This window comes from Antennarius striatus, chromosome 20 (genome assembly GCF_040054535.1).
Source record: "Antennarius striatus isolate MH-2024 chromosome 20, ASM4005453v1, whole genome shotgun sequence".
Taxonomy (NCBI): domain Eukaryota; kingdom Metazoa; phylum Chordata; class Actinopteri; order Lophiiformes; family Antennariidae; genus Antennarius; species Antennarius striatus.
Window position 1 is genome coordinate 17,447,913 of NC_090795.1, and position 27,443 is coordinate 17,475,355.

The 27,443-nt window shown below is 43.9% G+C and overlaps 1 protein-coding gene across 1 annotated transcript; it reads left to right on the plus strand.

Moving 5' to 3' along the window:
- Positions 1-2,962: 2,962 nt before the first annotated feature.
- Positions 2,963-27,443, plus strand: vopp1b (VOPP1 WW domain binding protein b). Its single transcript, XM_068304121.1, has 5 exons — positions 2,963-3,126; positions 22,335-22,393; positions 23,676-23,753; positions 23,915-24,048; positions 25,297-27,443. Exons 1-5 carry the CDS (start codon positions 3,082-3,084, stop codon positions 25,500-25,502), a joined length of 522 nt encoding a protein of 173 aa, XP_068160222.1. The 5' UTR covers positions 2,963-3,081; the 3' UTR covers positions 25,503-27,443.

Below are 27,443 nucleotides of genomic sequence, written 5' to 3' on the forward strand. Positions count from 1 at the left end.
CTTCTATGGGTATTGGTTATTCCCCTGTTATTGGTACTGGTTTACACTAATCCACTCCTGTGTCATCAAACAACAAATGTGTTTATGCTAACCAGAATCATTTATTTATTTTAATTTTTGATAGGCCAGCTTTGCATCTGTTCAAGTTGTTCTGTTTGTCGATTGTCTCTCACCACCATTTCCTGGAGTCCCAAAGCCTCAGAAATGGATCTACAACCTTTTCCAGACTGACGGATTTAGTGACGTTGTTGTTCACCAGCTGAATTTATTTAGATTGTAGAATTGTGGGGTTTTTAAAAAAAATATTTTATTTGACTGCTACTGTCTCGTGACCCAGCACTCAGGCTTTGGGTGGGGCTCATGAAATTAAAATCAGTTCTCCAAAAATGTTATTTAGCCACAGTAAAATCATGATTTAACAGAGGAGACAATTCCAGAACCAGATATGTCAGGATCACTTTGTTCCCTTAAGAACTGGAATCATCATTTAAAATCTGGATTTTATAATACAGTACATGCATTGTTGTGTAGTATTAAGATATGTTTGATGAAGATCATTAAAGTGTAAAAATATGCAAATAGGAAGAGAATGAGAGGGAGATAGATTTTTGATTTTTGAATATCATGTTTATTCATCATCACAAACCTCGTCACAAAATCCAAAAGAGATTCATGTAAAGAGGATTTTCAATAGTACTGAGTGTTTCCTTAACAAAGAAAACATCGAACCTTTTCACATTTAAAAGAAAAAGAAAGAGAGAGAGAGAGATTGATTTGGTTTTTCAAATCAGGTTCAATCAATTACAAAAGAAACACGTTGACACCAAATCCAAAAGATTCACGCAAAAAAGGAATTCACATGTAAAAACAAATAATAGTGGGACTTTCTGTGTTGGTTCACCTGAGGATGAAGCTGATGCTTCGGAGCTGCTTCAGGAATCAGAAGGTCTGCATCCTCTGATCCCATCAGGGTTCATCCGTCTGTGTGTGTGTGTGTGTGTGTGTGTGTGTGTGTGTGTGTGTGTGTGTGTCGTGTGTGTGTGTGTGTGTGTGTGTGTGTGCGTGTCTCCGCTCCAGCACACTTTTCTTTAACACTCCTGCTAATTCTCATGCAAAACAGTCCCTACACCAAACAAGAAGTGTCTGCAGCTGAGCACTAGAGACACATCCAATCATCCCTCCATCCCATAATGCTCCACAGACTCACATCCAAATCATTTCAAGGGGAAAAAGCCTCAAGAATCCAACACAGCCCATGCATTTTCTTTTAATGTGTGCTTATTTTCACAATTAAAGGAAACCCGTTTTAAAAGGCTGCCGGAGCTGCACTCGCCCTCTGCTGATCGATCGATCGATCGATCATCTATCTATCTATCTATCTATCTATCTATCTATCTATCTATCTATCTATCTATCTATCTATCTATCTATCTATCTATCTATCTATCTATCTATCTATCTATCTATCTATCTATCTATCTATCTATCTATCTATCTATCTATCTATCTATCTATCTATCTATCTATCCATCTATCTGCTGGTATGGTACAGTACATGTTGGCTCACTCCTACAGGCTGGTGCTGCTGGTTGATATCCCATAATGCACCGGGCTGAGGGGCTGTCCACGGTGCTGAACCTAGCCCACTTGAGCGATCCTCCTGAATCCTCCTCCAGAGTCCCGTCTGATTGATCCTGAGATCTGATCTGTTTCTGCAGACGTCATGTCCTCTGTGTCAGCCTGACTCCTGATCCCATGTGTGATCACATGTCATAATAATAACCATGATATTTACCCTCTAATAAATAACTACCCCAGTGGACTGGGTATTATATTAATGTTGTAGCTTTGTTCAATCACTTTTCTTTACACAATAACCCCTCGTTCCTCGCGGTTAATGTGTTCCAGGAACCACCTGCAAAAACGCAATTCCACAATATAGCGACAAACTACCTTATTATTTAGGGTAATGTAAATGTTTCTGAGCCCCCCCACACTGATATTAAACCACCCTCTATCTGTACTACCTTCTCCCACACTCTGATTGACTGTTTCAAACACTTTTGTGTCTCACGGACGTCTGAGACTCACGGATGGATGCCGTCAGCCAATAGAATGCTCACACGGTATCATGTGACTATCTACTTAAAATCCGCAGGATAGCGATGCTGCACATTTTGATACGCGGTTGCGCGAGGGATTACTGCATATGACATCATTCCTGTTATTACGACTGAATTTTATAGTACAGTAGTCTGTATTTGGTCACGTGTTATCGTGACGTGATGACATCCCGCTTCAAAGCGGTTACGTACAGTGAGCACTCGATCTTTGAGATCAATACGTTCCACGAATCAGGATTGAGGAATCCGCGATCGAGATCCCGATCTATTTGTCTTATTATTTACAGTAATTTAAACGTTTCTGATATTAGAAAGACGAGGGAGGTCAGTGTGAGACCATAGATCAAAGCTAGTGCTTTGATCTATGACAGTAGGTCAGAGCACTAGCTTTGATCTTTGATCTATGTACGTAGATCAGGGTAACATTTTGCATTCGGGTGTGTCGCGGGATGTTCCAGTGTGTGATGCCTTGGTTCTCTTCTCATTACTTTCTTTTTGTAATATCGTGACTTTGATCTCGTGTCCTCACGTCTCGTTGTGTTTTTCGCGCGTGGACATCGCGTGCACATCACGTGGACATCACGTGGACATCGCGTGGACATCACGTGGACATCACGTGGACATCGCGTGGACATCGCGTGGACATCGCGTGGACATCACGTGGACATCGCGTGGACTCGGCTGTGTCCCTCAGACATGTGTACATGTATTCGTGGGGAGGGAGGGAGGGAGGAGCGGGGATGGGGGGGTCGAGCGGGGCGTGGCCTAAGCAGAGCCATCCCCGGCTAACGTGACCTCCCACCGCGCCATTAGTCTCCGGAGCAGCCGACCGCCCCCCCCCCGGCCGCCGGACGTCTCCGCGGGCCCCGCGGGTGATGAAGCTGACGGACTGGTGACGGATCGCCTCCTCCTCGTCCTTCTCCTCCCCACCGGAGCTTCTCCCCCCCCCGGCGGAGACATGCGGAGCCCCCCGGTAGCCGCGGTGCTCTGGCTGCTGGTGGAGGTGAGTCTTCATTGTTCGCGTCCGGGCTTCGCGTACCGCGGGTTGGGGCTGATCCTTTGTTGTCAGCGCGCTGCGGCCGCGTTCGGTTCCTCATCAGACCTCAGTCCGATCATCCTAATCGGATTAACGGGGCAGGTCTGAGGTGTGATCCGGTCAATCCCGCTGAGGACAGAGACACAGGAAGTGTTAACGTCAGGAGAATCTCCATGGTGATGATGATGGTGAAGATGAAGATGATGATGATGAGTGATGAAGAGGAGGTGATGATGAGTGATGAAGAGGAGGTGATGAAGGTACAGAGGAGCTTCTGTTTGGACTAAAGGGACAAGAAGAGATTCCTCCGACTGGACTTCCTGTCGTCTGGTCCTTGTTGTCTCTGGTGGTTCCTCGTCCAGGTGTGTGTGTGTGTGTGTGTGTGTGTGTGTGTGTGTGTGTGTGTGTGTGTGTGTGTGTGTGTGTGTGTGTGTGTCACATCCCACCCGTCCCGGCTCCACACTCCCGGCGTTTCATGTATTATTAACTGTCTTCATGATTCTTTCACTCCTCTCAGCTGTTAGTGAGGACGTCCATTTTGGATGAGAGCCTTGCAGGGGCCCCCGGGGGCCCCAGCCCGGGTCTCACCATCACAGGTTTTTTCTTTGTATTTCTTGTCTTTCTCTGTTTGTACTTTCTCTGTTTATTTGGTCTATTTTCTAATAACATATTTCCGCTCGCGTGGCCCTGTGATGCACTGGCGATGCGTCCGGAGTGTCCCCCGCCTCTCACTGGGATAGACTCCAGCAGACTCCAGTGATCTAATTTTCATCCCCTAGCCTCCCTGAATATAACGTCGTCTATCTTATCCGGTTCCTGAGATATGTGAAAAAACATGTACAAAAGTTTAAATTTGACCTTGATCTAGTTTTCTCAAGGTCAAGGTCATCATTTCCATCCCCTTTGCTGCCTGAGTCACGTGCTTCAGTTTCATCTTTCTGTCTGTTGTGAAGATATTTGATGGACGGACAGACAAACACACCGACACTGACAGATATAACTGCAGATGATTGTTGCTGATTGGTTAGTCCTACCATTACAGCAGATCACATGTTTGGCCCTGGGCCAATCAGATTTCTTCTTGGGCCACTGTCCCTCTGACCCCGCCCCTGGATTTTTTCATGCAGCACAACAGAGCAAGAACATATAAAATATATATAAATATATAAATATATATAAAATATAAAACTTCTATAATTTATTCTTCTCGTCCTCAAAAAAAAATTTCACCTGATAAAACAGGCAGATAAAAAGAAAAGGACAGATTCAAACTCAGGTGGATCGCCACGGAAACAAGGTTGTCATGATATTTACCTTTCTTCTGAAGGGTAATTGCTGAACATGTACAGTCAAACCTCGGTTTTCGAACGCTTCTGTTCTCGACCAAATCGGTTTTCGACCAGAAAATCCGAGAATTGTACGTCTCTGAACTCGACCAAAATTCGACTCTCGACCAAACTGAAAGAAGCCAAGCGTACCTGAACGTACCTGAGCGTACCTGAACGCAACTCACTCAGGAGCGTACCTGAACGCGACTCACTCAGGAGCGTACCTGAACGCGACTCACTCAGGAGCGTACCTGAACGCGACTCACTCAGGAGCGTACCTGAACGCGACTCACTCGGGAGCGTACCTGAACGCGACTCACTCGGGAGCGTACCAGAACGCGACTCACTCGGGAGCGTACCTGAACGCGACTCACTCAGGAGCGTACCTGAACGCGACTCACTCGGGAGCGTACCTGAACGCGACTCACTCAGGAGCGTACCTGAACGCGACTCACTCAGGAGCGTACCTGAACGCGACTCACTGAGGAGCGTACCTGAACGCGACTCACTCGGGAGCGTACCTGAACGCGACTCACTCGGGAGCGTTCCTGAACGCGACTCACTCAGGAGCGTACCTGAACACGACTCACTCAGGAGCGTACCTGAACGTACCTGAGCGTACCTGAACGCGACTCACTCAGGAGCCGAGCAAACTGCCCAGGATGCTTCCTCCGTAGCGCTTTCGTGTTCAAAGTTCGATAGGATATCTTTTATTAAAATAAAACACAATGTCTATTTCTACCCCTTTTTATTTGTGGTAAACAGTAAACAGTGCAGTTTATGGTGTAAAATAGTAAAAAAAACCTTAGAAAAAGTTGTTTTTTAGACTTGGAACGGATTAAAATTATTTACATTAATTATAATGAGAAAAATAGTTTAGGATTTCGAACAACTTGTTTTTCAAACAGCCCTCTGGAACGGATTATGTTCAAAAACCGAGGGTTGACTGTATTTGAACACAATGTGTTATTGAAGGCTAATCTGGCTATTGTCTTTAGCATCCTGTCTCTGTTCTAGTTCTATTGAGGTTTGTAGAAGCAGATTCAGGTTTCTCACGTTTCTTGTCTGTTTTCATAACTGTTACCTTTAGAATAATTTTAGGACTTTGTAGGAATCAGGATTTCAATTTTATACGACACGCTCCCATTCCTCAAAAATCTAATTTAGGGTTAGGTTTAGGAAGGCGTGGCCGAGGGAGGCGGATTCTTCTGGTTCTCATTGACGTTTCTTCTTTTTTTGTTCACTTCTCACAATTTTATCGTTTCTCCTCACGTGGTTCAGAGTTCTGAGGGTCTGACACGCCCTCATAGGCAAAGTGACATTTGTGACTTGGGGCTTTGCAAATAAAACTTGATTGATTAATTGATTGATCGATTGAACACTAGTGTGTGTGATCTGAGAAAAGATTAATTGGAATACGTCAGTTTATAAAAGATGTTTTGTAGGAATCTTTGGGGATACTGATAAATGAAAAAGAAAACTGACATGACTCAGTCCGTGTAAACCATTAATTAAAGCTGACCCAGGGTATTTGATATTTTATACGACTAAATTATTCTCGTACCCTAAATACTGAAGGGTGTCTTGGAGCTGCTACAATGGAGATTTTCTCATTGTCAGGGGTCACAGCTTTCTGTGATGGTTTTCTTCTTCAGTAGCTGAGGTTTCCACTTAGCTGACCCCTATGTGACCCCTGTGTAAGACCTCTCTGTCTAACTGACATCATGCCTTCATTTCACCACAGTTTCAGTTCTTACAGTATGTACACAAAATATTCCGAACAGGAACGATAAATGTTTTTTTTCTGTTGACCCTCCACCCTTGTCACTTACGTGAAGGGTTTCTAGTGTTGTGTTATGAAAGTTAGCACAGTGATTGTGAAATGAATTTAAATCTCTGGTTACACACACCAGAACCGTCTACCAGGAGCTCGATGATGATGAGGGCTTTCAGGATAATTGACTGCCATTAGTGCCTCCTTATACACTAAGAGTCTGGCTTATGGCTGTCAGCATAAGCGCTGCAAACTCACTTTGAATGTGTGCTCTGTGTCCCAGTTTTGTAATTATCTCAAAGGTAAAAAAAACAGCCCATGTTACTGCTGTTACATGTTATTGATGCCAGACCTGTTTGTCAGACACTCTTCTGTTCCTGTTTCACGGGGTAGATCGACTGTCATTGATTGTATTGTAGAGTTCTAAGAGTTCTGTGTGGAGGTTCCATCTGTAATTTCCTGCATGTGTTTTATCCACTTAAAGCTGGGTTCGGCTTCTGTTTGCATAATTGATACAGAAAGTACTAAGTAGCTGCTGGAACTTTGAAGATGTCAAAACTAGGGTAAAGTGACTTCAAATTAATATCAAAATTATTTTTAGCTTTAACCCATCTGTGAGGAGCAGAGATTAAATCATTTGGTCCTGAAAATGGACCCTTCTGGCCCCTAGCTGCACCTAGAAATTCTGACCATAAAGATTATGATTTATATAAAGGGAAGTCCTGCTTAAGTCTGACCTGGAACAGGTCAGACCTATTGCTCACATTGCCAACCAGGCTTCAGCTTCCATCATACAGGTCTTAGCATAGAGCCCAAGACCCCACAGCACTCCCCACAAGATACTGTGAGTGGCACAATCAAATGTTTTTTCCAGATCCAGGAGACACATGTGGACTGGTTCGGGAAACTCTCACGAGCTCTCAAGCACCCGAAGGAGAGTGTAGAGCTGGTCCAGTGTTCAGTGCCCAAAGGTCTAATCTTTTTTTCCAGTACCCTGGTATAGAATCTCCACAGGAGGCTGAGGACCTCGATCCCCCTATAGTTGGAGCATGCCCTCCGGTCTTTCCTGAAAAAGGGGGTCCATCACCCAGTCTGCCAATCCAGAGGTTCCTCCGAAAGCCATGCGATTTTACAGAGATGCATCAATGCAATCCCTGCATGCCTGTGGTTCTCCTGGTACCCTGCCACAAGGAGCCTGGAACTATCTTGGTGACAGCAGCTTGGGTGATTGCTGAGTCCACTTTCTCCATGGAAGACATAGTAGACATATTGAGGAGATCCTTGAAGTATGGTTCCACCTCCCAACCATATCCCCAGTCAAGGTCAGCAGCTCCTCACGTCCACTGTAAAGAGTGCTGGTGGTGCACTGCTGTATATAATAATTCTGCAGCAAATTGGTGACACCAATCCCTGATGGAGGTCTGTTTGGTGGTTAGTTGCTATGATTTAATGGTCCGTGGTACCTGACTTAACTGGATATACAAATGTAATTCCATAAATGATGTGTGCTCAGCCTCAGAGAGACTAACAATGTCCTGGTCTCAGAACCACATGTCCCAAAACCGATTGTGTTGAAGCTCTACAAGAGATAAATAAAGGACGCGTTCATGCAGTGTTGTTAAATAACAGGAAGTCACCTGTGGTAGTTTGATCCCCTGACCTGGCCCTCTCACCACTTCATGATGTCATGAACTTTTATTTTTTAGCTATTTTTGACTGTATTGTCAAACATAACAGAATTCTGGTTGTATTTCTTTTGCCGTATCACTTAAAGAGTAGAATTTAACATCTAAATGCAAAAAGTCAGTGGCCGCTGCAGAAACATTTTGCATACAGAGAATAGATAAGGGACCCCTGTGTGTGTGCAGGGGGCCTGTACGTACATACATGTACGAAAATACAAAGGACGAAGAGTGGAAAAAATAGTTGTTGCACAGGGGTAAATAAATCATACAGATAAAAAGATCACCCGGGAGATTTGATTGTAATTCAGATTTGACCAGTGTTACCCTGCTGCTCTCTAAGCAGCGCTGACGACCCACCAGTACAGACTGACCAGTAGACGTTTTTGCTTCCTCTGACTGACAGTTTCCATCACTGACAATCTAATAATGCTTGTTGGCCTCCTCCTACCTGCTAATGGCAGACATCTGCAAGATCAGCAAAAATCAATTAAGATTAAGAGGGAGAGGTTGAAATAGGGAAATGGAAGGAAAGGAGAAGTGGAGTGAACTACTGGAAGGGATCAAATACAACAATGAAAGAGGTGAAATGTATCTGAAAAAACCTTTAAAAGGATGACAGGGGGCTTGTTATTGAAGAATTAAGACTTGGTGTTCATCCCTGTTAGGAGGAACAAAAAGTAGAATGTCATGATCCAGCATCATGTTCCACCAGAAAACTCTTGACAGTGTTTAAAGGTGTCAGGTGTGTACGGTACAGAGGAGTATTAGTATTGACCTGAGCTCTAGAGCCACATCCAATGCATCCTGATCAAAATGAGCCTCTGAAGCCTTAATATGTGGTGTAGAACATTTTGAACTGTTCGTCCTCCCTCGGTATCCTCCAGCCACAATCCGTCTGCTGCTTTGAAAGCGGGGTAGATATTTGGTTGCGTAAGGGTCATTTTTGTCCTTTGAGAGCAGAGGGACACTTTGCTTTGTTGTGGGAACCTTCACTGTGCTCTAATTGGAGAAACACAATGAACTGAGCTGGATGATGAGCACTGCTGGCAGAGTGCTGGGAACAGGGTAACAATTGACTGCAAACTAATGATTAATAGTCACGAAGAAAAACAGGAAAGTAAGGCTTTATATTTTATCTGGTACGTTATTTGAATTCTAAACATGTCCTATCACATATGAACGTTGCACTTTTTGGTCTGTTTCTTTGCATGTACTATTACTGAATGCTTAAAGAGGCCTCCTAGTCACACGGGTCCCTCTTTGTTGAACCAATACCTGAAGCAGATGGACGTCTGTTCAGGGTTTGGAGACATTCGTCTTTAGTTCTGCCAGACTGGGGGTACAGACATTTAAACTCCAGTCATTAATATCTCATCTTAGTGCTACAAGTGTCCAACCCCAGTTCTATGTGTGCTCAGGTAAGTCTTCTAGTTCTGCACTAGCTATTTGCTGCTACTATTACCAACTAGTAACAAGAACAAGAATAGGCAAAAGTAACACAAACCACATGAAACCAAATATACACTTTTACAGAGAACAGCAGGTTAAAACATGTAAATAGCATTTTTTTCTGTCTGTGTTGCAATGATCCTATTAGGCATTCATTTGAATCAACATTAACCAGAAATTCCAAGGAATTAGATACATTTTTGTGTGGTTATCTGTAAATGTACACCATATTTGTGCATTTTTTAAAAATTTACGCTTACCTGTTGAACCTGACATTACCATGTTCCCAAAACATTCAGAGGTTTTCTACCACTGTCTTATACACCTCTGTTTTGAGTCTGCACCTGAAAACATTTAGTGTGAAGGGTCGTGTGGAGGGCTGGATGACCACTACCCTTCCACTTCCACGGAATAGAAGGGGCCAGCCAGGAGCACTGTTCTGGGTCTTGTTTCCAGTACCTTTGCTGAAGTAATGCCTTTAATCAAAAACACGTTTGTCAGATGGCTGTTATCACTGTTTTGGTCCAAAAACCGATCCTATCTTGTGATGTCTTCCCCATAATTACTCGATATTCCTCCTGTCCTGCTGGGGATGAAGCGGGTGTAGAAAATAAATGAATGAATGAATATCAAACTAGTGACCTGCATTTCTAATCATGAGGTGATGTGATTGGTTGCTTTATTTCCCCTAAGTGTAGCGTTTTTCAATTTCTCAGTTTATTTGTGCTGCAGCCTGAACACAACCTCAGTCAGCAGGAAGGGTTTAATGCAGAAGTCAAATTTCAAATTATATATATGTATACTTTATGTACTTGATATCCTAATTCATTCCAGCTAGTTATTGTGTTGATCACTGCATTCAGTGAAGTTCCATATTGGCATGTCCTGTTTGTTAGCATGCTAAGGACTTAGCTGAAAGTACTGCTTCTACAAATGAGAGCGTCTCTGCCCTCTGAAACCAGACACCTTCTAACCTCACATAGCATTAGCAGACAGTCCATCAAACAGAAGGAAATCATGCCTCCATGAGGAGGATCCATTTTTTAAGGCAGGGGTGTCAAACTCATTTTCACTGAGGGCCACATCAGCATCATGGCTGTCCTCAAAGGGCCAAATGTAACTAGATGTAACTCGATGTAATGTAAAATAAATATAAGTACTCCTTAATGTGAAATAACTCTGAATGTATTACTTATTCAAGTTACAAACATTACAGTTAAACAGACTAAAAGATAAATCTTTTTAATTTTTCAGGTTATGAAACCAACATCACTCCATCAATCAATGATCAAACTATCCAAGAGAATAAAGAAAAATAAGTAAGGACATTAACTTTGTTCGATACGTGTTTGACAGTTAAAATGGGCTTCATTACTGCATTTCGGGAAATGTATTTTTTGGTTGAAGCACACTTCTGACACTCTGAATTATTTTGCTCTCACGGGCTACATAAAATGATGTGGAGGGCCACATTTGGCCCCCGGGCCTTGAGTTTGACACATGTGTTTTCAGAAGACAGATACCTTCATCTCATGGCTTTCCAACACCATTCTGTGCTTACACCAACACCAACATGGCCATACTTGGTGTTCAGCATGAAGATAAATGACAAAGACGAGAGATAAAGAACTACGTTATTGTTCTGAAACACAGAAACTACCCGCAGGAAGATTTCCTGTGTGGTTTAGAGTGGGCGACACCAGAGGGTGTTTCGTTGGGGGTGGGATGTGGTTGGCTCCACCATGCTAACATCTCTCTTGCCATCTTTCCCTGTTTGTGTCTGTCCCTGTGTGTGTGTGCTCCTGCCATTTCCTCTCTGCCCTGGTGCCACAGTGTGGCCCCATCCTCCCCCAGAAGCCTGACAAATAACCTATTGTGTTGCCGTGTTGTGAGCCACAGGACGGCTCGACTTGGCATGCCACCCTGCATCTCCTCTGTCCACACGGATCACAGAGACGAGGCCGGGTGTCGTCGCATCCAGTCGGCTGGAAGAAAACATGAAGCTTGAATCATGAGCTTGAATTCTTAATTTTCACAGTCACAAAGATGAACTGTGTAATTACATCCCGCTTCAAAGCGGTGATGGATTGTGATTGTCAGTGTTTGTGTGTTCGTTCGTTTGTATGTCCACCAAATATCTTTGCAACCGTTGCAGATAGAAGGATGAAACTAAAAGCACATGACTCAGGCAGGAGACGGGATGGAAATGAGATGATGACCTTGACCTTGAGAAAACTAGAAAACTATCTGTCAAATTTTAACTTTTGTACACTCAGGAACTGGATAGATAGAAAGACAAGGGAGAAGGCCAGTGTGAGTAAGACCATAGATCAAAGCTAGTGCTTTGATCTACCCTGACCTACCCTTAAAGCAGGTCAGGATAAGTCGTGGGATGCTGCAGGCTCCGACTCCCTTGTTTGAACTGAAAGTGTTCACCCTCATCTACATGCTGTAGTTAATACAAGTCTGAGTTTTACTTATTGTTGATAGAGTAGTTCTTACTCCCAAATTGACAGTGTAAATATTTAGAGGAAGTTGGAATCTGATCTTTGTGTGGACAAACCTATTATACACGTGGATGGTGTATGTAAGGCTGCTGAATGAACGCGTCATGCTCGAGACATTATCAGAGAGATTAACTAATATCACCATGCAAATAAAGCATCAAATAAAACATCAGATGTCTGAGGTACGATAGATAGATAGATAGATAGATAGATAGATAGATAGATAGATAGATAGATAGATAGATAGATAGATAGATAGATAGATAGATAGATAGATAGATAGATAGATAGATAGATAGATAGATAGATAGATAGATAGATAGATAGATAGATAGATAGATAGATAGATAGATAGATACTTTAGTAATCCCAGAGGAAATTGTACATATCCACTGCTCAGGCATTACATAACAAATAATACTGGATAAACACCAGGAGAAAAAGAAACACTGACATCTCAGGACATACCACAAGACATACACTACACTAACAGACACTATGTATATATAAATATGTATGTATTTTTAGTTCGTATATTTAACTTTTTCCTGCCACCAACCCTAACCCAAAGAAGACGTCATGGAGGCGACATTAAATGTGAATAGTGTCCTAAAAAACTGTTGTCTCCGCTTTCCCCTCAAGTGAGACGAGGTCTTGTGGACATTTCGTACCATCTGCTCCGTCTTCTCTGTTTATGCCAGAGCATTGCCTTTATTATCATGAGCTGCGGAGGTCACTGAACATCCGTGCAGTGTGATTGAACATCATATCAGTTTCATAACCACATCCAGCAGCGGCACGTTTTCTCCATCAATGGGAGGTGATGCTGCGTATGCTGCCTGCCACCCTGGGGCAGTGCATGTCCCTGCAGTGATATTATCCTCACTTAGCTCCAAGTCTGTTCTCCACCCCAGTCCGCCCCTTCATACTCTTCCTTCTCTGTCTCATCCCATCCCATACCCATTTGTTACATGGCGGAATGATTTAGCAGGAAATCCTCAAAGTGGCTCCCCCGAGCAGGATTCATTTTCACAGAAGAAAATCATTTCCAAAACAGTTCATTAAAGGCCGACTCGGGCACCAGAGTCGGGGCTGCTTTGCCCCATATTTTTGGGTTCAGTTTCAGCCCGGAAGCATGAACTGATGTTAACTATTGGTCGAGTTAACTGAGAAACTAATGGAAATCAGTAATCAAACACAAAGGGGCGTGTTGGACATTTGATGACGAGGAAGTGTATCAGCGCGTCAGTCACATCCTGGTCTTGCGCTAGCCATTCGCCACTTCGCCATAGGCGAAGTAAATTCCAGATTGGCTACAATGTTTTTAGACTGTGTAGCCACAGTGGCGTTCTTATTTTTACGGAAAAAAGGCTAAAACTTACAACTTTTTCGCTCGCTAGCGGCACTCGCTATTTCCGGCGCTAGCGAGCAGCGCTAGCGCCACTACTGCCGCTTGCTAGCGGCGCTACTGCCGCTCGATAGCGGCGCTAGTGCCGCTACTGCCGCTCGCTAGCGGCGCTCTCGCTAGTTCCGCTAGCGAGCAGCGCTAACGCCGCTACTTCTGCTAGCGAGCGGCGCCAGCGCCGCTACTGCTGCTAGCGAGTGGCGCTAGCGGAAATAGCGCCGTTATTTCCGCATGACAACGGAAATAGCCGAAGTGACCCGAACGCTCCCGATCATTAAATATGCACTCGGGTCATGACCTCCTCTCGTCCAATGACAAACAAAAATATTGTTATTTTACAAGCTGAACCCGCGAATTGGCGAGGACGATCGATGAAAAGAATCCAGTGTTTTATAGTAGAGTTTCCCTCTGACCGGCAGGGATAACCAGTAAAACTACCATTAAACACTGAGTAATATTTTCTATGACTATCTTCACAGAGTGAATGAAGTTTTCAATGGTTGAATCTCACATTCATTCCTGCATAAAGTAGGACAGAAATAAAGAGAGTTCAGCTTCAGCTGTTGGCTTTAGTGGGTTTTTGGAGGTAAACTGAACAGAAGATTTTGCCCTCAGAATGCAGGAAAACAACCCCATTTTCTAAAAAACTTCCCGGGGGAGGCCAGTGTGGTGGAAAAGCTCAATGGTTTAAAACTCTACACTCCCCAGGAGAAAATTCATTCTGCAGAGGTACAGATGCTGAAGTTACATGATTTTATTTATTATGGTCCCCCCGATGGTGGGGGAAGATGCCGGTCCGACCTGGCAGACCCAAACGTATTGTGAGGGTCTGCTGGGAACGCGTGGCAGAATCCCCTGTCAGGAGTTTCAACTCCCACCTCCGGCAGAACTTCACTCACGTTCCGGGGGAGGCGGGGGACATTGAGTCTGAGTGGACCATGTTCCGCGCCTCCATTGTCGAGGCGGCCGACCGCAGCTGCGGCTGTAAGGTGGTCGGTGCCTGTCGTGGTGGGAACCCCAGAACCCGTTGGTGGACATCAGCGGTAAGGGATGCCGTCAGGCTGAAGAAGGAGTCCTATCAGGCCTTTTTGGCCTGTGGGACTCCTGAAGCAGCTGATGGGTACCGGCTGGCCAAGCGGAATGCAGCTTTGGTGGTTGCTGAGGCAAAAACTCGGGCATGGGAGGAGTTCGGTGAGGCCTTGGAGGACGACTTCCAGACGGCTTCGAAGAAATTCTGCTCCACCATCAGACGTCTCAGGAGGGGGAAGCAGTGCAGCATCCACACTGTATATAGTGAGGATGGGGCGCTGCTGACCTCAACTCGGGACGTTGTGATATGGTGGGGAGAATTCTTCGAAGACTTCCTCAATTCCGGCGACATGCCTTCCCATGAGGAAGCAGAGTCTGGGTTCTCTGAGGCGGGCTCTCCCATCTCGGGTTGAGGTCACCAAGGTGGTTAAAAAGCTCTTCGGTGGCAGTCGAATCTCGGATTCAGGAGGAGCAGTGTGGTTTTCGTCCTGGCCGTGGAACAGTGGACCAGCTCTACATCCTCCGCAGGGTCCTTGAGGGGGCATGGGAGTTTGCCCAACCAGTCTACATGTGTTTTGTGGACTTGGAGAAGGCGTTCGACCGTGTTCCTCGGGTGGTTCTGTGTGAGGTGTTTCGGGAGTATGGGGTACCAGACCCCTCGATAAGGGCTGTTCGGTCCCTGTACTATGTCAGAGTTTGGTCCGCATTGCCAGCAGTAAGTCGGATTCGTTTCCAGTGAGGGTTGGACTCCGCCAAGGCTGCCCTTTGTCACCGATTCTGTTCATAACTTTTATGGACATAATTTCTAGGCGCAGCCAATGCGTTGAGGGTGTCCGGTTTGGTGGCCTCAGTATTGCGTCTCTGCTTTTTGCAGACGACGTGGTGCTGTTGGCTTCATCAAGCCGTGATCTCCAACTCTCACTGGAGTGGTTCGCAGCCGAGTGTGAGGCGGTTGGGATGAGAATCAGCACCTCCAAATCTGAGACCATGGTCCTCAGTCGGAAGAGGGTGGTGTGCCCTCTCCGGGTTGGGGATGAGATCCAGCCCCAAGTGGAGGAGTTCAAGTATCTCGGGGTCTCGTTCACGAGTGAGGGTACGATGGAACGGGAGATTGACAGGCGGATCGGTGCAGCGTCTGCAGTGATGCGGACTCTGTATCGGTCCGTCGTGGTGAAGAAGGAGCTGAGCCGAAAGGCAAAGCTCTCGATTTGCCGGTCGATCTACGTTCCTGCCCTCACCTATGGTCACGAGCTGTGGGTCGTGACCCAAAGAACGAGATCCCGGATACAAGCGGCCGAAATGAGTTTCCTCCGCAGGGTGTCCGGGCTCTCCCTTAGAGATAGGGTGAGAGGTTCGGTCATCCGGGAGGGACTCAGAGTCGAGCCGCTGCTCCTCCGCATCGAGTAGCCAGATGAGGTGGCTCGGGCATCTGGTCAGGATGCCTCCTGGACGCCTCCCTGGTGGGGTGTTCCGGGCACGTCCTACCGGGAGGAGACCCCGGGGACGACCCAGGACACGCTGGAGAGACTGTCTCCCGGCTGGCCTGGGAACGCCTTGGGATTCTCCTGGAGGAGCTGGACGAGGTGGCTAGGGAGAGGGAAGTCTGGGCTTCCCTGCTTAGGCTGCTGCCCCCACGACCCAACCCCGGATAAGCGGAGGTGGATGGATGGATGGATGGATGGATGGATGGATGGATGTGTTGTTTTCATAACCAGTTGTTTCTGGTCAGTCTTAGGCAAAAGTTCTTTAGTATTTAGAGTAGTAATAACATTTAAATGACCTCAAATGGAGATTATAGATTGAAATTTAATAAATAATAACTCAAAATTAAATTTATGAACAACATCTGAGAACATTTGTGTTCATATGAGGCACCCTTGAGCAAGGTGCTGTCCCCCCTTACAGGTTGCTCATTTGGGGCACACTACACCAAATTTCGCCCTGTACAGTCTGGTATGTTATCTTTAATATGTGCACAGATGGACCTAACATAACCAATCTGACGTTACCTGGGTAGGCTTAGAACAAACAATTTGCAATGACCTCCACATTTCAGACCTGCCCTTCCCAACTCTAACAATCAAAAAACACCCTTGTTTCAAGGCTCCTACCATCAGCTCGTCTCCTGCAGCCTCAAAACTCACTCCAATTTGGAGAAACCCAGATTTCACTTACAATGAGAACCCAATTTCTTCATTTGAAAAGACAAAGGCATTACATCTACGTCTTGATGGTGGGATGATTCTCCACAATTGCAGACTTGGTCCAGAAATTTGACATCTCCAACAAACGCCTCTTATTATACCTGCAGAGTAAATCGCCAATGACATCCAGTCAGTGTCACACCCGATTTAGAACTCACTGCAATTTAGTCAGAACAAAGCAAGATGCCATCTTCTAAAAGTTACTAACATCCATTAGATATTGATAGACAGACTCCAGTATGAGTACCAGTATGTCATCTGCCTAGTAGGAATCAGACCTTTCAATCTCTACTCATGCCAGGTCTGCAAAAATACCAACCTACAATTTATACAATTCAAGATTATCCACAGGACTCATCTCACAAGATACACATTATTTTTCTATCAATAGATAGAGGACATCTGCCCCCACTGCTCTCAAAACTGCCCATAACATCTATATACAGGTACTCTGGCATTGCACCCCTGTTAAGCATTTTGGGGAGAGGATCACAGGACTGCTTTGGACTTTCTTTCGCTGCTGCATTTCAACCTTTACATGTCTTTGCCTGTTTGGAGACAACACTTGGACCAAACTGAACAAGTTTAACAATACAACCCTGTTGGTTGTGCGAGCTGTTTGCAAAGAAAACTATCTTCATGAATGAGAAATCAAAGACAATTTTTAAACTATTTCTTTAAAACAAATCATCATTTCTTTCACATCAATTAAATAATTTAAAAAACAACTTTTTTTCTCCTGCCCTCCCCTCTGGTGGGCCACACAATATCAGTCAACCCGCCAATAATATGAATCAACTATCACACTCACGCTCTCACAGACAAAGACACACATGCCCCACACAGCCCTTTTAGGCTGTCCCTGTTGTTCACCTTTGTTGCAATTTTTTTAAAAACCAAAGCCAAAAGATACATGTGTGCGGGAGGAGACTCCAAAGGACAGCATGACTGCAACTGTAGCTTAATCTGACTCCCCACCTCCACCCAAAAAGAACAAAAAAGCAAAAGAAAAAATTAAAACAAGTAAAAGTTCCTGAATCACTCGGAGGCCCATGAAATTTTTTGTCTCCACCAGCTGGGAAGTCAAGGTCAGTTCTATCTCCTGTTGCTCCTTTTCCATCTTCATCATAGCGTTCTCCAGGAAGTTGACCTGCCTCTGCAGAGCCTCATTCTCTTGTCCAACCTCTTTTAGCACCATTGTCTGGGCACTGATATCCAGAATCATTGAGTCAATGTCCAGTTGAAGTTCAGAGTTCTCACGCTCCAGCTTCTTCAGCTTGTCTTTAAGACCAGCGTTGTCCTGTTGCTCAGATGTCTCGATGAAGGTTACCTTTGCATTTTTCGGAGTGGCACAATTCAGCTGTGATTTAAGCTCTCCAATTTCTTCCAGCAGCATCTCTTTCTCATTTTTGAAATTGGTATCCTTATTTAAGACATCCATGAGCGTATCCTGCTGACATTCGAGCATGATTCTCCCAGGATCCATCGTGTCATGGATAGTCACCGTTTCATCTGACAGCTTCTCCCTGAGGAGTTTTGTGAAGAGATTGTTGGCCAGTTCCTTCAAACAGGAAGTCTCTTCAAATTCCCTGTTGCTCCAGTTCTTTTGTGAAGACATCTTTCTAGCTGTATCTCTTCTCATTGACTTCATTGTTATAAAGCTGCCCGACATTAAAGTTCTTTATAACATCAAAGAACAATGATTATTTTGACATCAAAGAAAAAAGTTACTTTGACATCAAAAAACAACAAGAACCAAGGCAGTCTGATTGCAACATCCCGCTACGTACCCTGACCTACTTCCAGGGTAGGTCAGGGTACCCTGATAGTACCTGACAAGTGCATAGCCTTGACCTTTCAGGGTAGGTCAAAGCTATGTACCAACTTGGACCATAGATCAAACCTAGTGCATAGGTAGATCAAAGTATTAGCCTTGATCTATGGTCTTACACTGGCCCTTTCCCTCGTCTTTCTATCTTAGCCGGTTCCTGTGTGTACAAAAGTTGAAATTTGACCTTCACCTAGTTTTCTGTCAAATAGGAATCAGACCCTTCGATCTCTACCGATGCCAAGTTCTGGACCCAGGTCTCCCCAAAACTTCTTTACCATGAAAGAAAATACCAACCTACAACTTATACAGTGGAAAATTATCCACAGGACTTATCTCACAGGACACACATTATTTTTCATGGATTGTTCCACAGACTTCTGTCCCCACTTAATTGTCCATTAAGTCTATATTCAGGTACTCTGGCATTGCACCCCCATTAGACATTTTGAGGAGAGGATCACAGGACCGCTTTCTACTTTTTTTGGCTGCTGCATATCGACCTCTGCATCTTTGCCTGCTTGGAGACAACACTCAAACCAGATTGAACCAGTTTAACAATACAACCCTGTTGGTTGTGCGAGCTGTTGCCAGGAAAATTACCCTCATAAAACGGAAATTAAAGATTTTTTTAGTGTATTTCTTTATAATTTTATTATCTCTGTGACTCTTGTACTTCAATGAAACAATAATTTAAGAAACAACATAACTTCAACCCATCAATAACATTCAATCAACAACCATGAACATGACATGCACTCACACGTACACACACGAGCATGCATATATACACATACACACACACTCCCTTCCTCTCATGCACACACACTCTTGTTGTTCATTATATGTGTTTAATATTACATGTTACAATGTTATAATGGGTTCTTGTATGTGTTGTAAAATGCATGAGTGCGTTGGGAGACTCTAGAGGACACCACAACCACAACTAGAGCTCAATCTGACCTCTGCAAAATAAAATAAAAAATGAAACATAAAAGATAAAATAAAATAAGAGTTCCTGAATCACTCGGAGGCCCATGGATTTCTTTGTCTCGTCCAGGTGGGAAGTCAAGGCCTGTTCCATCTGTTCTTCCTCCTCCGCCATCTTCTTAATAACGTTCTTCAGAAGCTTGACCTCCATACGCAGAGCCTCATCCTGTTGTCCAACCTCGTTTAGCACCATTGTCTGGGCACTCATCTCCAGAATCATTGAGTCAATGTCCAGTTGAAGTTCAGAGTTCTCACGCTCCAGCTTCTTCAGCTTGTCTTTAAGGCCGGTGACGTCGTCCTGTTGCTCAGATGTCTCGCTGAAAGGTACCTTTGGATTTTTCGGAGCGGCACTATTCAGCTGTGATTTGGCATCACTGATCTCTTCCAGCAGCATCTCTTTCTCGTTTTTGAAATTGGTATCCTTATTTAAGACATCCATGAGCTTATCCTGCTGACATTCAAGCATGATTCTCTCAGGATCCATCGTGTCATGGATAGTCACCGTTTCATCTGATAACTTCTTCTTGAGGAATTGTATGAAGAGATTGTTGGCCAGTTCCTTCAAACAGGAAGTCTCATCACATTCCCCGTTGCTCCAGTTTTTTTGTGAAGCCATCTTTCTAGCTGTGTCTGCTTGACTGAAGTGGAACTAAGTTCTGATTGACTTCAGTTGTTATAAAGCTTCCCAACATTAAAGAGAAAAAAGTTCTTTATAACATCGAAGGACAATAAAGAACTTATTTGACATCAAAGAACAATAAAGTTATAGTTGACATTAAAGAACAGTATAGGTCTTTGACATTAAAGAACAATAAGTGAGCAGCGAGATTCACCATAGCAGCACGTGGTTGTTGCCGAATGGAAGATAGACCACTATGTCAAGCTTCTATTAAATGAAATCCTTTCTTGTTGGATTAATTCAAACCAACAGTCAGCGACCTTCTCACACACAATACAATCTATACACACAAAGGGGCCTGTAGGCATGCGAGGGGAGGTAGAGTGGCGGGCAGCTCCTTCATGGCGTGCCCCTCATGAGCAATTTGTAAAGGGGATGGCACCTTGCTCAAGGGCGCCTCGGCAGTGCTCTGGAGGTGAACTGACACCTCCCACAGTCAGCTCACGCTCCGGGTGTTTTTGAGCGGGAGGGGGAATCGAGCCGCCGATCTTGAATCATAGGACGAACCACTCTACTGCCCGCTCTACCGCTGAGTCACTGACGCCCAATTTATATTTAAAGATCTAATAAATGGAGACCATTTTTCTGTAAAAGATGTCATTTCTTTGTTTTTTTGAGTAGCAGATATTTTCTCAAAAGAAATGTGATCAATGAGGAGATTCAGCCAATGGGTTGATGTTTAGGGCTCTTTTATCTTTCTTTTCTTGACAATGGTAAGAGCTACAAGTGTGGGCTGTAATTGAGCGTGAGGTAAGGCCAACATAGAGGACAGTGTCTGAGTAACTGGTACCCAAAACTGATGGACGAGTGAAAATGAAAATGTTGTCTGTGTTCTGTGTGCATTGGGTACATATATCTGATTTAGGAAAGCACATTTTATATAATTTATTTTGCATTACATGTGCTCTATAAAGTATCTTAAATTGAATTAGTTGTAAGTTGATGTTTTTTGTCATGTTAAATGTATTTCCACAAATCGGGGTACAAGAGTTGTAGTCTAAAGATAAAGTTAAATCTTTTTCCCATTTTGCGATTGGTAGATGTATAGAGTCAGTTTGTGAGAGTAGACTATATATCTTTGAGAGATTTTTCTTAAGTTTTGGGGGCAGCTTTATAATGAATTTGGTGAATTCAGCTAGCTGTAAATTAGGTGGAGGTAAGGTTGGCTGAAGCTTCGGAATGCTCCTTAAGATTTTCTTCTTTATCTGCAGACATTGGAGATATACTGATATTAAACCACCTTATATCTGTATTACCTTTTCCCACACTCTGATGGACTTGCTTGTAATGGTTGGCGAAGATGACGCACATGATATTCCTTGAACGTTCTTTATTTTGCGTCCTTAACAAAGTAACAAACAAGAACTGACAACAATCTCCTGCTCACACTCTCACTCTCGCTCTCACACCCCCATCTCAGTCTCGCCAATACATGCAGAACACACAAACACAATTGATGTGAACTGTTATTCTCCAAGGGAGAAGGTATACTTTTATTTCATTTTTTCAAGAAAAGCTCTATTTTTTAAATAAACTCCTCGGAGGCAAAGCACCGGGGGTGTCCCTCGATTGTGTCCCTCGTGGTATCCTGTGGGGAGTGCTTTGGGAGTATGGGGGGTCTGGGGCCCTTTGCTCTGGATTTACCCGTCAATCTTCGTTCCTACTCTCACCTATGGTCATGAGCTTTGGGTCATGACCGAAAGGACAAGATCCTGGATACAAGCGGCTGAAATGAGTTTCCACCATAGAGTGGGGGGGGGTGCACCCTTATAGATAGGGTGAGGAGTTCAGTCACCAGGGAGGAGCTCGGAGTAGAGCCGCTGCTTCTCCGCCTTGAGCGGAGCCAGCTGAGGTGGCTCGGGCATCTATTCCGGATGCCTCCTGGACACCTCCCTGGGGAGGAAGACCTAGGACACGCTGGAGGGACTATGTCTCTCGGCTGGCCTGGGATCGCCTCGGGCTCCCCCCGGAGGACCTGGAGGAGGTGTCTTGGGTGAGGGAAGTATGGGCATCCCTCCTGAGACTGTTGCCCCTGTGACCTGGCCCGGGTAAGCGGTAGATGATGGATGGATGGCTCTTTTTTATTATTATTATTATTGTTAATAATAATTACAACTTTCAACCTAATGTTCTCATTTAAATAATTTAGGTATCCAACTATCCCACCCTGGAAGAGTGTAGGTGTCCATAGTGTATTCTTCAGTAGGGCTAAGGACGTTACTGTTGCGCTGCGTTCTGGCCAATCTAAAAAGGCAGTTTGTATTTTTCATGAAAACTTCAATCTTTCTCTGTTTCAGTGTGTGGAAGCCAAGAAGTACTGCTGGTACTTGGAGGGCAGATACCCCATCTACTTCATGTACGTACCACAGTGCTCTTCTTAAAACACGTGGCTGGTCCCTCCTGTAGCCTGCGGTGTAGCTAAAAGCATCACGAGAAATGAAGCTCCAAAACCAGCATGATCATTTACCAAAGTCAAATGGGATTGTTAAAAGCTTCAGCCAATGAAGCTGGGTGGAGTTAATGTGACTGTGTTTGTTTGTTTGTCTGTTTGTTTGTTTGTCTGTTTGTTTGTTTGTTTGTTGTGTACAAACAGAAAAGGAAATATAACATTGAAATGACAGGCTCATGTTGAAATACTGTATAGAACTGGGAGTAGCATATGCACTGCCATGCTGGTTATCAACATTCATCGATCACACACACAGACACAGACACAGACACACACACACACACACACACACACACACACACACACACACACACACACACACACACACACACACTCATTCCAGTGTTTTAATGCAGATTCCTGCTGCTTTCCATAATCTGATCAATCACCGTCTGCTTCTGTTGGTCCTCAGTGAATATTTGGCTCCCAAGCTGCTGGCGCTGCCATTTAACTCAGAACTTTTTCAGTTTTGTTTACCATGCAGAAAACTTGATATATATTACAGCACACATGTCTGACGCCCTGAGGCTTGTAGTGGAGGAATGTCTCTGTTCCATCAAACACAACATCAAAACGGCTCCACAATAGGACAGGAAACCATTAAGCTCCTACTGTAAGATCATAATCATTTGTAAGATGTTATATTAAATTATATGTGTGTGTGTGTGTGTGTGTCTGTGTGTGTGTGTGTGTGTGTGTGTGTGTGTGTGTGTGTGTGTGTGTGTGTGTGTGTGTGTGTGTGTGTGTGTGTGTGTGTGTGTGTGTGTGTGTGTGTGTGTGTGTGTGTGTGTGTGTGTGTGTGTGTCCAAGAGCCACAACATTCACCCATGTGTGGGTCCACCCAACAAGCTAAGTAGACCTAGCCTTCCATAGCTTAGTGGCTCTGGAATGCTTTTCAGTGAGTCATCAGAATATTATTCACATGCTACCTGATGTGTAGGCAGGTCAACTAAACCAAACCGAAACAACCACCTGAAAGACAATAAAACACTGAGGGATGGGCGTCGCCAGGTTCAATTGCCCAAGACACACCACATGTTGACACCCGTGGGCGGTCTGTGGTGCCCCAACAACCCTCCAGGGTTATGGAATAGGCTAGGCTAGGCTAGGAGCTTGAAGATGTCCCTCCCCCGTTTGTAGAGCATCAGAAGTGATATTTGTTGAGCGCCTTCCTGTTGCTCTTGTCCAGATGTCGCTCCTATGAGGACTGCTGTGGGACCCGCTGCTGTGTCAGAGCCCTGTCCATCCAGAGACTATGGTACTTCTGGTGAGTTACCGTCTGACTCTGTTCCACTCTCACACTCAGTAGCCAGTATATTTGATGCATTTTTTATATTTGGTATACTATTTGTTTTTCTATTCCACCATTGGCTCTGCTGGAACAGGTGACTGTGGAAGTGGACAATGAGATGCTTGTTTTTCACACAGGGTGCTGCTGATGATGGGGGTATTCTTCTGCTGTGGAGCAGGTTTCTTCATCCGCAGAAGGATGTATCCTTCCCCTCTGAGAGACGAGCCAGCTTTTAACGTCTCCTTCGCCCGACACCCTGTCAGCACACCAGGTATGGGGGGTTCACCGAGGGACAGGTGTGAAACACGATGCATTGAAAGACCTCGGTCAGTGTTTGATCTGGGGCTACCAGACGGCTTTAGACACGACATGGGGTTTTATGTCTTCTAGTGCCTTAAAATGAGTGTCCATCCCTTACTGTAATGCTTGTACCATTAGGTGTGAGTCTGTCCTACTGCGGTCACTGTTGTCAGCATTAAGGGTCCTTCTGGTGGTGAAAACCAAAACCAAAGAGAAATACTTCTGATCCCAATGCTTTTGATCAAACCAGATGAAATTCAATGACAATTTCATCCGTTTACTTCGGGAATTTACTTCATCCTGTTGAGTGCAATCATTATTTTCATTTAGATCTTGAGGTCAGGGGTAAATGAGGGCAGCAGATATGATTCTAGCTCTTAAATTAATAGCATTCTGTCAGTCAAGCAGAAAAGTGAGTGAATAAGATGCATCCAGGTGGAGACATGTCCACATGTCCATGTCTTCATTGAAAACTTCATCAGTGATGTTGGTTCAGCATCTATCCCCATTGAGTTGCTCCTTATCGCTCAGTAAATGTTGTATGTAAGTTCAGTTAATTCTGCTACAGTGTGGGTTTATCTCTAAACATGCAGCCATGCAGCTCCACCTGCGGGGGCCACAGTGTTGATAAGAGTGGAGGGAGATGCGGTGTTCATGTCCTCGGATGGAGGAGATGTCCTTGAGTCTCAGCATAGAACAGATGGCTGCAACGGGACTTATTTAACACATATATAATATCAAATAACACAAAAAGTAAGTAAATGTGTGTTTCGGTAGATTGTTTCTTTGTTATGACAAAGAATATTTGAAATAAATCTTGTATTGTTGGAAAGCCTGTTTATTCCCCTTTAAAATGTCTTTTAAACGTCAGGACCATCCTCCCCACTGGAGGTGGTTGAAATAAAAATACACCATCAGGATTTCCTGCAGGGATCACCCAACAGCGAAAATGACAAGTCACTGCCGTCTGTGCCATTTACGCTAGAGGTACAACGGCCAAAGTTCAAGTATTGTGAAATGCCGATGAGGTCAAATGCTATTTAGTGTTTTGAGTTCTTCTGCTGGCCTTGATGGTCACACCTAGTCCATCCAGTGACAGATGGTGGACCATAGAGAGACTCCTGATGTTTGGGTGGATGAAGATAGACTTTATACTGTAGGAGAAGAATGTGCAGAAAAGAAACAGCGTGAACTGAATGGAAACTCTTCTTGTCTCCAGTTTCCCAACAGCCAGGAAGTATGCAGGGCTTCGGGGTCAACGGGATGACGGGCGGGGACCCAGCGGTTACCATGACGCAGCCAGTTTACCCACCACAGCCTGGACCTGCACACATGATGCTGGGATCCTATCCTCCACCTCCCTCCTACTGCAACCACCCGCCTCCACCCTACGAACAACTATTTCAGAACACTGACAAGAAGTAAAGTCTGCAGGGGAGACGGACCCTGACGCAGACGGGACAGGAAGGAGGCAGCTGGGACGTTCAGGTGAAGAAGAGGAAGAAGAGAGACGACTGTTCCGTCAACTAGAGCCAGAACGGAGAAGAATGGATGTGATTCATGACGTAATGATAGACTGGATAGGATTTGAACAATTCAAGTCACAAAGTAAAGTGAAGGATGACACAGAATTGTTTGATATCCACCATTTCACTGCAACATGGACTCAGTATTAAATGATAGCTTCTTTATTTACACTTTATGTTGTTTGAATTAGTGCTCCCTGGTTCGGCCTGCTTAGCAGCAATCAGATCTTTATTTCACTATGAAAGAAATCAGACGTGCATAAAAATGACACAAATTGAAATTGCAGTTAAAATATGACGCCTCTAGAAACACAAGAGCCAAAGTTATTCAGAGCCTTTATGGAAGAAGAGAAGAGAGACAACAGTCTGATGGAACACATTATGATTGGCTGTCTACAGCATTCATGTCTATATGAAATATGAGACGAACATTTTTGCTCACGTTTCTCTAAGCTTGACAGATATGTCTTAGTATAAAAAATATTAGAATAAATATCAATTTTTAAAATTTTTTACTTTTTCATTTTATTTAATTTAAATATATCTTCTTAAATTTAAATATGTGTTCTTGCATACAGATATTTGGCTATATAAAAGCAGATAAACATTTTTCTTTTTCTTATGTTATTGGATTTATTTAATGTTTACGTGATTCTTTATGAAATGTATTTATTACGAAAAATGAAACTTAAAAAAAAAAGATTAAATTGTAATTAATTAATTTGTCTTTATTTAGTAGAGAAATTCTTTAAATGTCTTTGGAATCTCCTTTTGTTATCTTGGATGTGACTTTCTGATTCCAGTCAATCATAATGTGTTCCATCTACAAAAGCATGACCTTTAGCCAGCTGCCCTCAGGTTCCCAAATTTAAACTCACTTGTCTCTGTAGAATTCAGTAGTGGGATGTTGAACTAAACCCTTGTTTGCAAATTTAAATAAATGAAAAAATAAAGAAATTACCGTCAAAGAAAACCAGATTTTGATGTAGTCAGATGTGTAGTTAATCCTTTTACACGTTAAAGGAGGAATAGCTGCTCTTGCATTTTTGACCAGGTGGAGGTGCGAGGAATGAAACCCTAACAGTCATTATTTTAAAAAGATCTTTGTTTCATTTTTTTATTATTGGGACTTTGGATTGTTTAGTATGTGATTACGTGATTATTGTCTCAAATCTATTATAATGAAGACATGAATCACTGAATCTCAACAATAAGTTCACATAAAGCCAACAATTTTATCACTTCTACCACGTCATTTTTATCTAATTGTAATTATGAGACATTATTTCATAAACACATTATAGTAAAGGCTTGATGTCTCGTAATCATGCCTTAGTATACATGGATTAATTGAAGGACGGCACAATGAAGACGTAAAATATCAGCGGACCCTATTGGACCTTTTGTCAGGATAATCCAGTTGATAGCCAGTACCCATTTTTCCTTTTCTACAGATGTCATGTCAGCCTCTGGTCCTGACTTGTGATGATGTCGTCCTGTAAATGAACATGTGCTGTCCAGCTGATGGGGTGGGTTGTTCTTGACCCCTCTGAGACCAGAATGTCAGCTGGTCTCCCACTGGATACACTTTTAGAAATGTCCCAGCATCCCTTGCAGCGATTAGGTCTCCGTCGGCTTCAGGCTGGGAAGACGCAGCACTGGAGAAGTCATTGTGATGATGACGTCTATGCAACAGGAATACTGCATTAAATAGTATAACCCTGAGTTCTATCTGCCCCCCCTCCCCCCATCAGTGCTGGGCCTTTCATATTTAATAAACTAGTCCACATTGTGAAATATGTAAATAAATGGAAATTCTGATAAAAGCTCACATGTTGTT